This window comes from Pinus tabuliformis, chromosome 8 (assembly GCF_031772625.1).
Source record: "Pinus tabuliformis cultivar Carrire ecotype Pingquan chromosome 8, CPIR1, whole genome shotgun sequence".
NCBI lineage: Eukaryota > Viridiplantae > Streptophyta > Pinopsida > Pinales > Pinaceae > Pinus > Pinus tabuliformis.
In genome coordinates, this window is record NC_142294.1 from 1616702605 (window position 1) to 1616717878 (window position 15274).

The window sequence follows — 15274 nt, forward strand, 5'->3', positions numbered from 1 at the left end:
AAAGCTGCCCTGCCGTTGACTAAGGTTTGACCAACCCGTGCAGTACTTCGTTTGTAACAGCACGGCCCATAAAATCAAATCAAACATCGAAATCAATAACATACTATTAGTTAAATTAATACCTCAATTAAGTCACAACAATTCCAAATATGACGGCCCTAATTTAATCTCACGGACCTCATCTTTTTATTTAAACGCGTTAACTGGGTTGGGACCCCCCTGCTCTGTGGGCCTTCTAGGGTATTTTGCTGAGTTCCAGAGCCTTGCAGATGCTTGATCCGACCTCAGATTCCGGATTTTTCCATTTGGGTCTGTTCAATTCTTCCCAGTTAACATACCCACGTTAATAGTTGAAGGAATTCATGGTGTTTAGTCAATGAATTCTCGTAGTGTTTTTGACAGACTTCAGTGGGGTTGGGTGAAGCCAGAGTGTTGTAATTATATGGATTTTGTTATCTGGGCGGTCTGTTTATCTTAATATGTGATTTGGGTTTGATCAGGATGTCATAGAATCCATGAAATGATGCAGAGTTATGGAGCTAAATGAGCCTTTTGAGGGTATTGAGTTTTATATTAGCTCATGAGTGGTGTTAGGCACTGAAAGACGAGAAATGGTGATGGGGATTTGTAATTATGAATGCTTCAATACTGCAGGCTTACAACATCCATGCTTCCTGCAGGGTAGGAGCAGCCATCTTGCATAACTCCAGCACGTGCAAGTGGTCAATAGTGCCATCATTTTGCAGTGGAAATTGTACCATACAAATCATAATAACCAGGTTTTATAGCTTAAAGCCTATGGTCACTGATGTATTAGGATGGAGTGGATTCCAATGCAGTAGGCATTGTTTGCAGTAATTGAGTGGGGATTTTGGGTTTGGGTTTTTGATGGTGGCATTGGGAGCTGAGCCCAGATTCAAATCACTATGTTTTTTACTCGATTATAATTAGCGTTGGTGATGAGTTGGGATGTAGCAAGGTGCCCAAATAGGCCACTGGTATGATTGGATCATATGCTCCAAGCCCAAAAGTTTGCAGAATCAATATGAAACTTGAGCATGGGTATCAACATGGTTGCGACATGGGAGTATCAATGTTTTCTGAAAGATCTAGACCAAACCCAATTGCTAGATTTATATACAATGATGCTATAGTATAAGTTAGGGAATTCAGATAAGGTTTCTGTTGACAGATTCTTGAGCATTTTGTTTGTTTGTTTGTTTGTTTTTCCTCTGTAGTGTTTGAAGAATTTAGGAGAATAGGCAATGCTATTAACATGACAGACCCAAGCTCTAGTGCCTTGGTTAGAGTGGAGAGCACAGACACAGGAGGAGAAAGAGGAAGAGAGTACAGGAAGGGCATATGGACTCTTGAGGAGACTCTGATCCTTTTGGAAGCCAAGAAGCAGGATGATGAGAGGCGAATGAGGGGCGGGGATAAAGAGAGGGGCAAGACTGCAGAGCTGAGATGGAAGTGGGTTGAGAATTATTGCTTCAAGCACGGATGTATCAGAAGCCAAAACCAGTGCAATGATAAGTGGGATAACTTGCTCAGAGATTACAAGAAAGTTAGAGAATACGAGAACAGGCTTAGTCCTGGCCAGCCTTCATATTGGCACCTTGAGAAGCATGAAAGGAAAGAAAGAGGGCTTCCCTCTAATCTTCTGTATCAGGTCTACGAAGCTCTCCATGAAGTTGTTGACAAAAGATACGCTCCCAGGATCACACATACCCATTCAGGAGAGAAGCCAAGCACGTCCCTTCAACAACATGAACAGCAGCAACAGCACACTTTTCAACCCAATCTGCCACAGCAGCATCAGCAACTACAACAGCCCCTGCCAACACATCAACAGATTCCTGCTACTCATCATCAACAACAACAACAGCAACCAGCTTCAGGTACATTTAACCCCTTGGCAGTTCAATAGCAAATGCTAGTATTCAGTCTGATATTTAGTTGGCGGCTTGATTTTGTTTGGATGTTAACAATTTACATCTTACCTAGAAAGACAAAGAAAGGACAAAAATGTGCGTTTTCTAGTCATCGAAGGGGTGTAGTGTTCTACATGTTGAAAATTGGACGAGATAGGAATCGACCTCAGGATCTGCCCCCGGCTGATGATTGCTATCTGAACAGCCCCTTTCAAGCCACACTTTGGTTCACTCCTCCTAGCCACTGCCATTCAACTTGCCTTTGAGATACCGTTTTAAAACTTGGACGGGCTAGGAATTGACTCCAGGACCTTTACCTGGCCAGTGGGTTGCTCTAATACTGTGCTACATATGCCCCTTTCATGATGGGCACCCATTTCGATTCATGATCAAGGTGTGGATTGTTATCTCCAACTTTGGATTTTAATACCCATTGGATTTATTTGATGTATACGTCTCTCCCTGATTTGCGGGCTGGATTGCCACTGATCTTAAAATGTAAATTTTACCTTTTAGTCTAGGACGGCCTATTTAAACTCTAAGAAATTTGTATGATGGATTACCTCTGTTTTTAATGCCCTAGGAAAATTCATATCGACATTCTAGACTAGTGATCTGGAATTTGAAGACAAGCTCTCATGGGCCATTATTTAGATCTAGCCTATCTACTATCTTACCATCCAATAAACCAAATTCATAATAGAAAAACGAGACAAGAGACCTGGGTTTCTGATGATAGACTTATCAATGATCTTGGAGTCTAATAACTGAGATAAAGCATTTCCAAGTATAGTGCAATAGCAGACGAGGCATTGACACACATAAGAAATAGACCACAGTTGGTTATGTAACAGTAGGTGTTCCCTACCTACACTATCAAATATCATCTGGTAATATTACTGTGATCATTTTGATCCCAATGCTAGACCCAAAAAGTTTCTATAGACACTGTTGATGCAATGTGCAGTGGTCTTTGTAGCGTTGAATCTTGATAGTGGGATTCTGTTTGTTTCCAGTATTTTCAGGGTATATGATGTGTTTGTTCCTTTTGAACTGTGTAGGTGGCTGCTCTGTTGAGATGTCTGACAGTTCCGAGAGTGAGGGGACTGAACTTCCACATTCACCCGCTAAGAGGAGGAGGGTATGGAGAAGCACACATGGCTTAGCCCCCGCTATGTCAAAGTGTACAGAAGAGTTAGCCCAAACACTGATGGCCTGTGAAGAAAAGAAAGATAAGAGACACAAGGATATTCTGGTAGTAGAACAAAAGAAGCTAAACATTGAAGAGTCAAAGTTACAGATAAGTAGAGACGGTATTGAAGGCCTCATAAATGCTGTAAACAATCTTGCCAATGCTATTCGTACTTTGGCCTCTGAAGAAACTGTGACTGCTGATTAAAGATTATTCAAGGCAGGCTAGTAGACAAGGTATCTCAGGCCTCGGAAGTGCTACAAACAATCTCATCGATGCTATTCTTACTTTGGCCTTTGACAAAACTGATGCTACTGATTAAGGTTATTCAAGGAAGGCTTATGATACTATTTCAGTAATGTATGGTTGTCTTAGTACTGCTAACTAGGAATTCTTTCAAGGGATGTCTGTTGTATTGTGAAATTACCAAATGATAATACCTAGCTCTAGGTGGCATAGAGGTATGAGGATAACAATCCCTCTTTTCATATTCAATGATTCCAGTGCTGTCATTTTTCATGTAATGTAATTGATCTTCTTGCATTGTGGGCAACCTTATTCACAGAAGCCCACTTCTTAATCTTTCAGTTGAAGAATTTCAGTCAAATGTTTGTCATCTGAACTGGTTGTATTTGGCCCCACTTTTGCTGCTGCCACCTTTTTCTATTGATGTTAAACTCGTCTGGGATTTCTATAGATTAGAATGTTATCTTATATGCTTGTACTGTTTATTCTTGATTTACCTAGAGATTGAATCTCAACCAATTCTACCTGGCATCTCACGGTGCAGATTTGCAAATGTGCTTTAAGTCCATGGTTTTCAATTATTTAGTCCAAACACGTTTATCCTCTCTACATTTAATACTTGTATATTGCAAATTCTCTGAATTAAAACTAATCCAAAATAATGTGTTTGAATTAGAAAGACCCATGTACTGTGATTTGATGGTGATATGATTTATTGCTACTTAACTTTTATAATAACCCATAATGTAAAATGTCTCCTGAAAAATGTAAATGCTATTGGTTAGATTATTTCTTAATTTGAAGCTCAACACCCTGAGCTGTGACTTGATGAATGGTTGTCAGAATTGAAATTTGTCATGTAGTTTTATGGAGGGCCAGATCGAACGGGGATGTCAAAGTGGGCTTTAGTATCATTATTAAATTATTGCCCTCTTTACTGTATTAGGGTGTGGGCATCCGTGTAAAGTTGCATGGATCATATTCTTGGTTTTTTTGTCAAATATAAAATATACCAGTTTGGCCTAGCATGTATGGCCCTCTCAAGCCAATATGAAAATGTGGTCACTGTATCTGCAAATACAGTTGCTATTGCCACCCAATAACTGTTGAGGTTTGCCATTACACCAAAAACTATCATAACCTCGTCCAACAATAGAGGTTTGCCATTACACCAAAAACTATCATAACCTCGTCCAACAATAGAGGTTTGCCATTACACCAAAATCTGCAGGCATTAGTAAACTTCCAAACACTATCATTACCTCGTCCAACAATAACAACAGAAATTTTCAAATGCTTAATAACCACATAATTATGACTGAACGCTGAGTTCAGCAAGCTCAAAATCAAAGATAGTTAATAACAAAAGTGGAAGCTAAAACAGTTAAGTGGCTGAACTTACCTGATGCAAGATTGCATTGAAGCATTTGGAAATGAGGACACTGCTGGAGTTTAGCCTTTGTTTAGGTTTATCTGATCAAGAAATTCTGCTAATAAGAAGAGAAAAGCTTAATGGACAATGGTTGTAACATTCTTTATATATCCGACCAGAGTCAGAAAAAGTTGGTGTGCAAAATAAACTTCCGGATTGTTGTCAAAAATTAGTATGTCCATTATCCACAGTACAAGCCCCTTGATGATTATCAAAAAATATGTTTTCCAGAGGGAGACACCTAATTACTGAGTTCAGAGCTTCTATTTAATCATCTTCGAACTACATGCCAGATCTCTACTCCATTTGGCCCACCAATTCCAATCTGTATTTTAGTGATTGTTGGATAGTTCAATTCATGGGATTCCGATTCTGTACCTCGCGCAGGTACTGGCATTTTCCATCAGTCATCCCCTGAAGAAGAGGCAGGTGCATTAAAGCTACTTGCAACTCATACAGCCTCATCCATGTCGGCGTCTGCAACTGCCATGTCAGAAAAAAAGGCCTGTATGCTACAAATTATAGATATGCAGATCTTCAGTAGGGGACAGTTTTTTATTTCTAGCAAGCAGAAAGTCAAAAAACTAATTCACTAGTCAAGACTGGGGAGTCCCTCCTGTGCATAGGTGTACTATAAAACATTGAATGAATTTGGAATTGCTTAAATGTTGTCATCGAACAACTTGCTTTCAACTTTATATACACGAGAGTACATGACTATTTCAAATATTGACTATAACTGTCAAAGCTCTGTAGTTGGACAAAAGTTATGACTGGGTGGTTATATGGAAGAATCTTTCAGCTTTTAATATAAGAAGAATCTCCTTTGATAATGGGAACATTATGACTCGTGGATTTATACTTTATTAAGCAGTGAAGTAAAATGATTGGATTTGTATTAACATAGAATATAAATTCAATACGAGTATTAGGCTGAGATTAGATAAGAGTTCTAAGTGATTTTAACAAACATAGAAATATCCTTCGAGATATAATTATTAGCAAAAGGATAATTACAAATGGTGGTTAAAAAAATTAAATATCAATATAAAATCATCCTCCTTGCAATATATTAATATATTATTTTAGAGATTTGTAGATGTTATTTTTTTTCTCCTTTAATAAAATGAGTTATTTAAAAAGGCGCTGGAGATGGAGATAAAAGGAAGAAATTGATAAAAGGAAGAAATATAATTAATTGATTCTTGGAGATGGAGATGAAATGAAGAAATATAATTAATTGATTAGTGTTAAAAAAGTCATATATGATAATGATGCAAGGAAAATGTGAAACAATATCAAAAGAAAATAGCAACAATATTTTACAGAGTTCCAATGAAGAAGACAAGGATATCAAAAGAAAATAGCAACAATATTTTATAGTTCCAATGAAGATAAGGAATGAAGATAAGGAAATCGAAGAACAAACTATTTAATGTTTAACATCTCATGATATGAAGAAATAATTAAGAAGACAATTATGAACCACCTCTCATAAGTAGAGACGTGAAACAAAAAGATGAGAATAATTGAATGAAATGTGAGAGGAAAGGTTATAATTATTATGTGCGGATGGAGAGGTAGAAAGTAAGTTGAAAAGTTATGCCAAGCATGAAGAAGTGGGGAGATAGCAAGTGAGTGCTTAATGCTTTCTTCAGCAATTCATAGCTTATTTGTGAATAAGGAAATCCTTCATTTACATAACTAATTGAGAATCAACTTCCCAGAAATATATAGCCAGAGATACAAAAGGATCATTGAGAAAAACATATCAATCGAAGAAGATAGTTATCAGTAGAGTGAAAAATATTGCTAGCTATTGATGCACAGTGAGGAGCTAGATTTAATACACTAAGCCAATTCCATGCTTTAGGCATACTCATTATATGGCCCACTCTAGTTATCATAATTTATTGCTAACTTTAGTTATTATAAATTATTGCCTTTTTTTTGTAAATTTCGCTAGTGGATTTCTATTGATAACAAAAAAAATTACATAGCTAAAAACTTCATGTTCATACTGAAACTTCTTGGGTCGCTTCCAAGATAACCAACACTAACTAATCAAAAGATTGTTGAGACATTCTTTGAGCCTAGGAATATATATGTGAAAACCTTGGATTTACAGTTGAAAACAAAACACTAACTGATCAAAAGATTGTTGAGACATTCTTTGAGCCTAGGAATATATATGTGAAAACCTTGGATTTACAGTTGAAAATAAAACAGAGCTATGACAACCATACCCAAAAGATTAACTTGAATCCTATAGCATAAGTGATAGAACAAAAGTATAGAGAGTGCAAAAAGTAGTAAGTAGCTACCAACAACTAGAAATAGACCATAAACATAGTGTGCAAAGAAGTAGGTGTATTGGAAATATTAGTCCAAAATGATGACTGGAGAGAGAGGAGAGTTTTCATCTATAGTGTTCAGAGGTGGGACATTGTTTAGAGATGGAACATGGATCAGTGCATCTTCATCCTGATGATCATTTGATTTTGTCCTCGAGTAAAAAACCACAAATCTTTCCACTTGATTTAATCTGACCACTATATCATTGAGGTCATATATAATATCCTTCATTATTCTCTAAATCTCCTCTTGTACAACAAGGGGTTTGTAGTTGTCTACCTATTTGTCCTGAGTTACCATACTAAGAAGTGTTTCCATCTTACTAGTGTAGGGTGATAGAATGGAGAAAATGCAATCTTCTCTTCCTGAATTTCCCAGGATCGGGTACCCATTTCAGAGCACTGCCACCAATTTAAGAATTAGAATGGTATTTTCGATCCCCAAACTCTCTTGCTTCCAAATACAAAATCTCCGTTCTAACCTCCAGGGGAGCTACACCAAAAAAGTTGGCTACTGATTTCCAATCGAATTACCGATAGTGTTTGGATGAAGATGCCCCCGAAACACCTCCCTGGTGACAGGGAAGTTGTTTTCGTGGTGCCATTTCCACTGGAAACCTGCCAGCAAGACATAAGACAAACACTCAAAACCACTGAGAGAATAAGTTGTTGTTACCACTGTATAAGGACCAACAAGACAGAAGAAAGAGACTCGAAACAACTGAGAGAGTAAATGGTTGTTGACCCCCGAATAAAGATACCCTTGCAGAGACAAAGTAAACAAGTTGAGGATAACCACCAGAAGGAAGAACGACCCCAAAATAATGCTACTTTGTCTCTTACAGGCTACTCTGAGTAGTGTAAACTGATTGCAGTCGCATAAGACTCACTGCCCTCTAATAGACAAAACCTCACAACATAATAACTTCAAAGAGACCCAAAAAACATGAATACCAGAGCAAGATAGGGATTGAGTGGTTTGAAGGAGAAAAGGGCGACAAAAGGCAAAATACCTTTCAGAACCAAACCGAGAAAGTTCCTTAGTACTAGACACCACATACCAACTCTGGGAAATTGAACAAAGTGCTTGCCAGGTCAAAACTCTAAGAAGTTGTCAAAGGAAGTACTGCAACCAGTTCAAACAAGGGACCTAACCCAGAGTTATGCAAAAATAACACAAAAAAATGGACACCATAGATGGAGCAAAAGCAAGTCCTGAAACAAACTTAGTTTCCAACGATAACGAGTTAAGGGGAGTATGAGTACCCAGTGCTGCAAGACGGGAGAATTCTGAACCACTAAGTGAAATTGAAGAATGAAGAACATACCCAGCCTATCATTCATTGCGGCCCCTTGAGGATGAGAACATGAACAACAACACAACCTCTACAAATGAAGAACGTCGACCACATGATAACCATTTTTCCGCCACCTCGAGCTAATGAAGAAGTTCATATAAATAGCTATCCGTGTGAGGTAATGACCACCATAATTAAAACACATCATTTGCAAATTCCTTGGAAATAGCCAATTGTACTTTAGACTCCAAGTTTTCGCCATCCCAAATCACTTACCCATAATGAGATCATAAATGAACATTCCATTTCTATCATTACAAGGCCTTACGATAACCAATCCGCCATGGGAGAGACACTCCATTCTTGTGCAAATGAGAGAGGTTGCGTTAACAAAATAGATGATCCAAACAAAATCCTTTACCCTTTACATGCTACATTTAATATGATGAGACCCGGGTTGGTGGCTCCCATGGTGTCAGCCTAATATGTGGCATGCACGGCCCATGCGGAGCCGTGTGGAGAGCCTAACTCTCCCTCCAAGGGCCGCCACCTCCATCCCCATATGAACTCTCCACAAGCGAATTATTATTCCCACTGGAAAATCATTGTCGAAGGGAAACGACATGGCAGTTTCTTTATCCTATTATGATGCCCTTGTATCACCCCCATCGGGGACCCAAGCTGCAAGCATGTATTTATATTGGTGTACCCAATACTTTACTTCCAAGAGGCCTTCCCTATTTACCAATTCCGACCATGACACGTCAATGGCTGCGTGTCCCCCTGAGCTTCCCCAATTAGCCAAGATATCTACCAACTTATTCCCTTCCCACCGTGCATGCTTGGTAATAACATAATCCAGTTTACTCAACAAGGTTTTGATATTACTTACCACCTCATGAAAGTGCCAAGAATGAATCGCTTTCTTAGACAGGTGACCTATTAATCACTTGCTTACACACCTAATCGTTAGTTGGGAATCCTCGTGGATCTAAATCAACCTAAACCCTCCCCTTATTTATATTTGAATTCCTCTCTCCAATGCAGTGAATTCCACTAGATTATTTGTAGTTGTACTGAACGAAAGAGCGTAGGAATGGATCGGATCTGAATTCTCATCTTTGAATATGCCTCCCAAGTTGACATCTCTTGGGTTACCCTTTGAGGCACCATCAAAACTCAATGCAATAAATTTTTTAGGGGGAGGGGGAAGAATGTTCTGGCAGGGGATATTTCATTTTTATGAGTCCTGGCAGAGACGGTTGTATGAGTTGTATGTTGCATATGAAGTCCCTTAAGGATTAGGGCCTCATAATCATCCATTGTTCCTTCCTATACATTAGAAAGGGACACCAACACTGTCTCTATGATATTTTTAATTGTAATTTTTTTGTAAGATGGATATGGACATTTGTTTTCCTTTAAAAATTCTTAGGTTCATCTCCTTCCATAAACTCCAGAGTGAAAACCCCAAAGTTAAAAACCAAGCTTTCATTATAATCGGGTTTTTGAATTATTATTATTATTATTATTATTATTTTTTTTTTTTTTTTTTTTTTTTCGGAACTAGTTTTCTATCCATGTCTTTGATTTACAAACTCCCACATTTCCCTGGCATAAACTCGTGTGAGTAAAAGGTCGCTGATTGATTCCTTAACTTGCAAACATAGCATGCACATTGGGGGGCCCTCAAAACTTACCTGCACTCCTTGTGTAGACAATGCCAAGTTAGTGTGCGCCCCCAAGCTAACAACCATAAAAAAGTCAAAATTTACAACCATCTACAAACCTGCGAAATATTATGACATTGGGTGGTTTCATGATAAACTGGGGGATTTGCTATGGACTAGTACACTTCTTTTACCATGAACATTCCATCTGGTTGTCTCCCCCACCACAATCTGTCTTGTTCAATAGCAAATCGTATGATTCTATTGAGAAGGATTTATTGTAAGTCCTCCCAAGGGAGGGATTCCCCAGAGACTTCCCAGTCACCCACTGTTTTCCACTATCGCCAACCCTGATTGTTTGCAGAAGGTCTCAAAAAATATGCTACTTTGAAGGCTCCTTGGGCTGGCATTAGAGCTCTAATAGGTTGTAGTTGCTCATTTTTCGTCAATGGTGGATATTGTTGCCATGAATCCTCCCAAAATAAAGTCGTCCTTCCAACTCAAATTTCTCGGAAATCCAATTTTTTTAATACATCCTTTGTTGCTTGTGCCTAGTTCTAGACCCTTGAGCCTTTTATTATTCCATCATAATGTAATATGTAAACCTGTAAGTGCAAAGGAAAGTAGTTACGATACCGTATTTTTCTTCCAGACTTAGGGACCTCCTTGAATCCAAAAACACCATAACTTCATAACATATGCTTCACTGATAAGGAATGGGTCTCAAAGACCTAATCCACCATTATTTTTTGGAGTAATAAGCTTTTCCCACCCTACCAATGCCCACTTTTGAGTTTTAGCCAAACCTTTCCATAAAAAATTACTCCAAAGTGATCTTAATTGTTGACACACACTAATAGAGATAATCATTATCGATAATTGATAATTTGGTAATGCTTGTAAGACTTATTTCGTTAATATGAGATGACTTGGAAAGTTGAGTCTTGTAAGTCCAATTGTTGACCTTTCGACGAGATCTTTCCACTAGTTCTTCCCATGTAGAAGCCCTACTATAGAATAATACCAAAGATATCCCTAAATACTTAGAAGAGAGGTGATCTCTGGTGAAACCAAGAGTTCAACATAAACCAATCTTGAGCAACTCCAGGAAATTAAAGACAAACATTTTTTATTTATCAGTGTTTACTGCAGTACTAAGGCTTCTATAAAGAGTTGCAAAATCCTACCCATTATTTTCACTTCTCTTCTGTTATAAAATTATATATTACAGAGCAATGGAACACATAAAATATTGCAGAAATATAAATACAGAAAACGCACAAAACAAGAGAGACACAGATATACGTGGTTCACCCAGTTTGCGCTACGTCCACCCCAAACAACCAGTCCTTCCTTTCTATTATCCAGCAAAATGAAGAGACACAACCTACAACAAATCCACTGTAATATCCTCTGTTTTCTCTCACAGTCTCACCTCTCTGTTTCTCGCTCACAGAATACACATCTATTTCATAGCCTCAAATACAATACCCTCATACAAAGAGAGGGGTTGCCTTCTAGGGCAAAAAACCTTAAACTAAACATAAGTTCTACCGTCAGATCATCCACCTAATGAACGGCCCAGACTGACTAGAAATTACTATACTTTTACAAAGCAATTTTACATTTGTTTTTAGCTTCGGGGGCGCTGCCCCCGAGCCCCCGCCGGGGGACCACTGGCCCCCGGACCCCCGCGGGGGGGGACAAGTCCCCCCCGCACCCCCCCCCGCGTGGAGGGGTGTACAAGACTTCCTGGGGTATACATCTGGCTGAAACAAATACCTTTGAACAATCATGCTCCACACACAACATCTTCTAGTTGGTAAGCCAAATAATATAACATCATTCACAAACTATAGTGGGTAATAGGAAGATCTTCCCCATACAAGCATAGACCATAGATATATCCCGATTCTCTAACTTTTTGAAACATTCAATCAAGTCCTTCCATAGCTAAGATAAATAAGAAAGGTGATAAATGATCACCCTGCCTTAGCCCTCTAGACATGGAGATAGTATGTGAAGGTGAGTCATTGATCAAAATTGAGAGAAAAGAAAATGAGACAAGAGACTCCACCCATTCAATCCATTGTTCAGAGAAACCATAAGCGCGAAAAATGTGAAATAAAAATTCCCAACTGAGTCTATCATAAGCCTTCGATAAATCCAATTTTATGAGCATATCTGGGAGTTTAGGCACCCTTAATGAGTGAATGATTTCTCACACTAAAATTACCCCATCAACAATTTGGCGTCCTTGTACAAAACCTATTTGAGTCAGTGATGTTAATAAGGGAAGAACTGGTTGCAATCTATGAATTATTACTGTAGTAATGATTTTATAAAACACGTTGCACAAACTAATTGGTATGAATCCATTCGGGCTATCAAAGAAACCTACATGGGGACTATTTCTAGGAACGTTCCATTGAGTGTTGGATGTAATGATCTTGGTCGTCTTGATTCTTTAGCTAACTCCTGAATTTATTAACCTAAAAACCCCCAACATTCCTAGAATAAATCCATCGTGAAGCCATCTGGCACAAGGGCCTTATTCTTAGGCATGTTCATAACCACCAGTTCAACCTCAGACATAGTTATTGGTCTCATTAGTGTGTTGTTTTTCTCCCTACTGATCACTCTCAGAATATGTTGGATCACTGTATTGATAGCTCCATGCCTTTTTGAGTTATCCTCCAATAAGAGATCCTTAAAATAATGCACCGGTTCGTATTCTATATCCTGATGTTGTAACTTTCTAATTCCATCCTTGCTGATTATGGAAAAAAATCTATTGTTATGGTGACGTTGGATCATTTCATTATGAAAGAATTTCGAGTTACGTTCTCCCTCCATGAGCCATTGTATCAAAGACTTCTACTTCCAAAGAGACTCTTCCTAGTGCCTTCATTGCTCCAATTTCTGAAGGGTGTCAGCCTCTTGTACTACCAACTCTGAAGTTTTACCTTCTAGAATAATTCTTTGTTGGATGTTCATCATTTGATTTTCCAACTCCCTCTTATCTTCAAAAATATTCCCAAAAACAATCATATTCCAAAGTTTGAATTTTTGCTTCAACACCTTCAGTTTAAGTTGAAATGTGTGCATTTTACTGGTACTTGTAAAGTTCAACTCTTTCCACCAGTTGGCTAGAAAATCTACAAAACCATCTGATTGAAGCCAAAATCTTTCAAAATGAAAGGGACGATTTTGTGGGGATTCTTTGAGATCAATGTCTAATCAAATAGGCTAGTGATCCAATCCCATGCAAGGTAAAATTGAAACTTCAATAAAGAGATATTTTGGTAAAATGTCCTCCGCTAACAAAAACCGATCCAAGTGGCAGGCTATCTGGTTGTTTTCTCTGTGATGGTTTTTCTAGGTAAACACCCCATTTTTGGTTGGAATATCTACAAGGTGTAAGTGGTCTATAACGCCATCAAAGTCAAGATATACTTGATCTAACTTGCAAATGCCACCTTTCTTTTCCTTTAATGAGCGGATATTATTGAAATCCCCTCCCACTATCCATAACGAATTATGTAGCAATTGTTTCATATTCTTTAAGTGCTACAAAAAGATTTTCTTATCCCTTGTCCTTGAGGGCCATAGACCGCTGAAAAAAACACAAAATATTCAATTCCTACATACCTAAATCTACTTGTGAAAATCCAAGCAGAAGCCACCCAGTTGTGGAAGATGAGCTCATTATGGTTCCACCAGATGACTAAACCTCCTACATTACCCTAAGCATCTAGAGAGACAAATTCACAACCTTTCCAAACAGTTCTCGTCATTTGACTCATTTTCTCGCCTTGCAATTTAGTTTCTTGTATTATGAAAATCACTAGGTTTTCCTTTGTAATTTGATTCCTAAGATATTGATGTTTTCCTTTGCTATTGAGCCCTCTTACATTCCATGAAAGTATTCTCATGATGAAGAGTTGAGAAAAGGCAATGACTTCTCTATCATTGTTGCTTCTTGATCCGTAATACCCTAGTTTTCTCTCGTATTTTGTCTCGCTTCCTTCTTTGTTTTGGTTAAATTATTATTCAATGCTTTAGTGAGATTCTTCAATATAATTTCTTTCCCCTTATCCTTAAATTCTTGAAAATACTGAGCTATTGGATTCACGATAGAATTTTTTTCTCTTTGTTTTCCACCTGGGATAAGCATTTACATATATCTCTCTCTCATCCTTGGATAAGTCCCATAGGTCTTGTTGTTCCTAATCATTCACCATTGTGACTAATACCCTCTCTTCTTCTGATAGGTCAGACGATGATTTCTACAGTAAAGGAGCTACTTCCTCAAATCATGGCAAAGCATAAAAATTGAAACCATCTTGTGTCTCTTCCTCCTCTTCTAGTTTGTGCTTCAAGATATGCTTGTCGAGGGTATATTATTATGGTGCAATATCCATATGAATGGATTCCATATGCTGGGAATCCTCCTTCATGTCCTCCAATGCTGAGAATGAATTCTTCTCCTCTAACCCCTTTGTGCCAGAGGAAGCTTGGTTTTTGTGATCACGTCTCCGTGAAGTGACTTTAGTAAAACCATCATTTGACCTCTGACATCCAAACCCTTGTTCCTTCTTTTTCGAAGGACAATCTCATATTAAGTGACCATGCTCATGGCATAGCCTACATCTGAATGGAATGTGCTCATAATCCAAAGATTGTTTCCAAGTCTCTCCCTGGTAGTCCATCTCAATGGAATCAGATAATGGTTGTTATATGTTCATATACAAACATAACCTAGCATAAGACATATTTTCTCTTCGTTTTGTAACCTCTGAAACCTTGACAAAGCGACCTAGTGTCTGCCCTATCCCTTCTAGAATTTCTAGAATCCAAAAATCTATTGGTGCTTCTGTGAATTCCTCTTTATTTGGGTTGAAACAAGCTTCCCAATAACTAAAATAGAGGCCCACATCGCTCAAGAAGTATGGTCCTCCGTCAAAGATCCTAACTTTGTCTTCAAGTTTGGAAGATAACTATGAAAAAAGCCTCCAGGCCCTGTCTCAAGTCCACCTCTCCCTTTGGTTGTCGGTTATGTTGTATCCATCACTCTAGATCCTTCTCAGTTGCCCAGATACCTATGAACTTACATATAAAAGAATGGTCTCAAATGTGTTTCTTGTG

At 38.3% G+C, this 15274-nt stretch overlaps 1 protein-coding gene across 1 annotated transcript; it reads left to right on the forward strand.

Annotated features, from left to right (window-relative positions):
- The first annotated feature begins 211 nt into the window (after positions 1 to 211).
- On the forward strand, positions 212 to 3822 carry LOC149242261 (uncharacterized). The gene is made up of 2 exons (XM_089374195.1): positions 212 to 1901; positions 2996 to 3822. The coding sequence occupies exons 1-2, from the start codon at positions 1277 to 1279 to the stop codon at positions 3331 to 3333; spliced, it is 963 nt and encodes a 320-aa protein (XP_089230321.1). The 5' UTR covers positions 212 to 1276; the 3' UTR covers positions 3334 to 3822.
- Positions 3823 to 15274: the final 11452 nt, after the last annotated feature.

Coding starts and splice junctions, on each gene's coding strand:
- LOC149242261 (XM_089374195.1), top strand. CDS start 1,277: ATGACAGACCCAAGCTCTAGTGCCTTGGTTAGAGTGGAGAGCACAGAC. Junction 1,902..2,995: donor ACAACAGCAACCAGCTTCAG/GTACATTTAACC, acceptor TGAACTGTGTAG/GTGGCTGCTCTGTTGAGATG.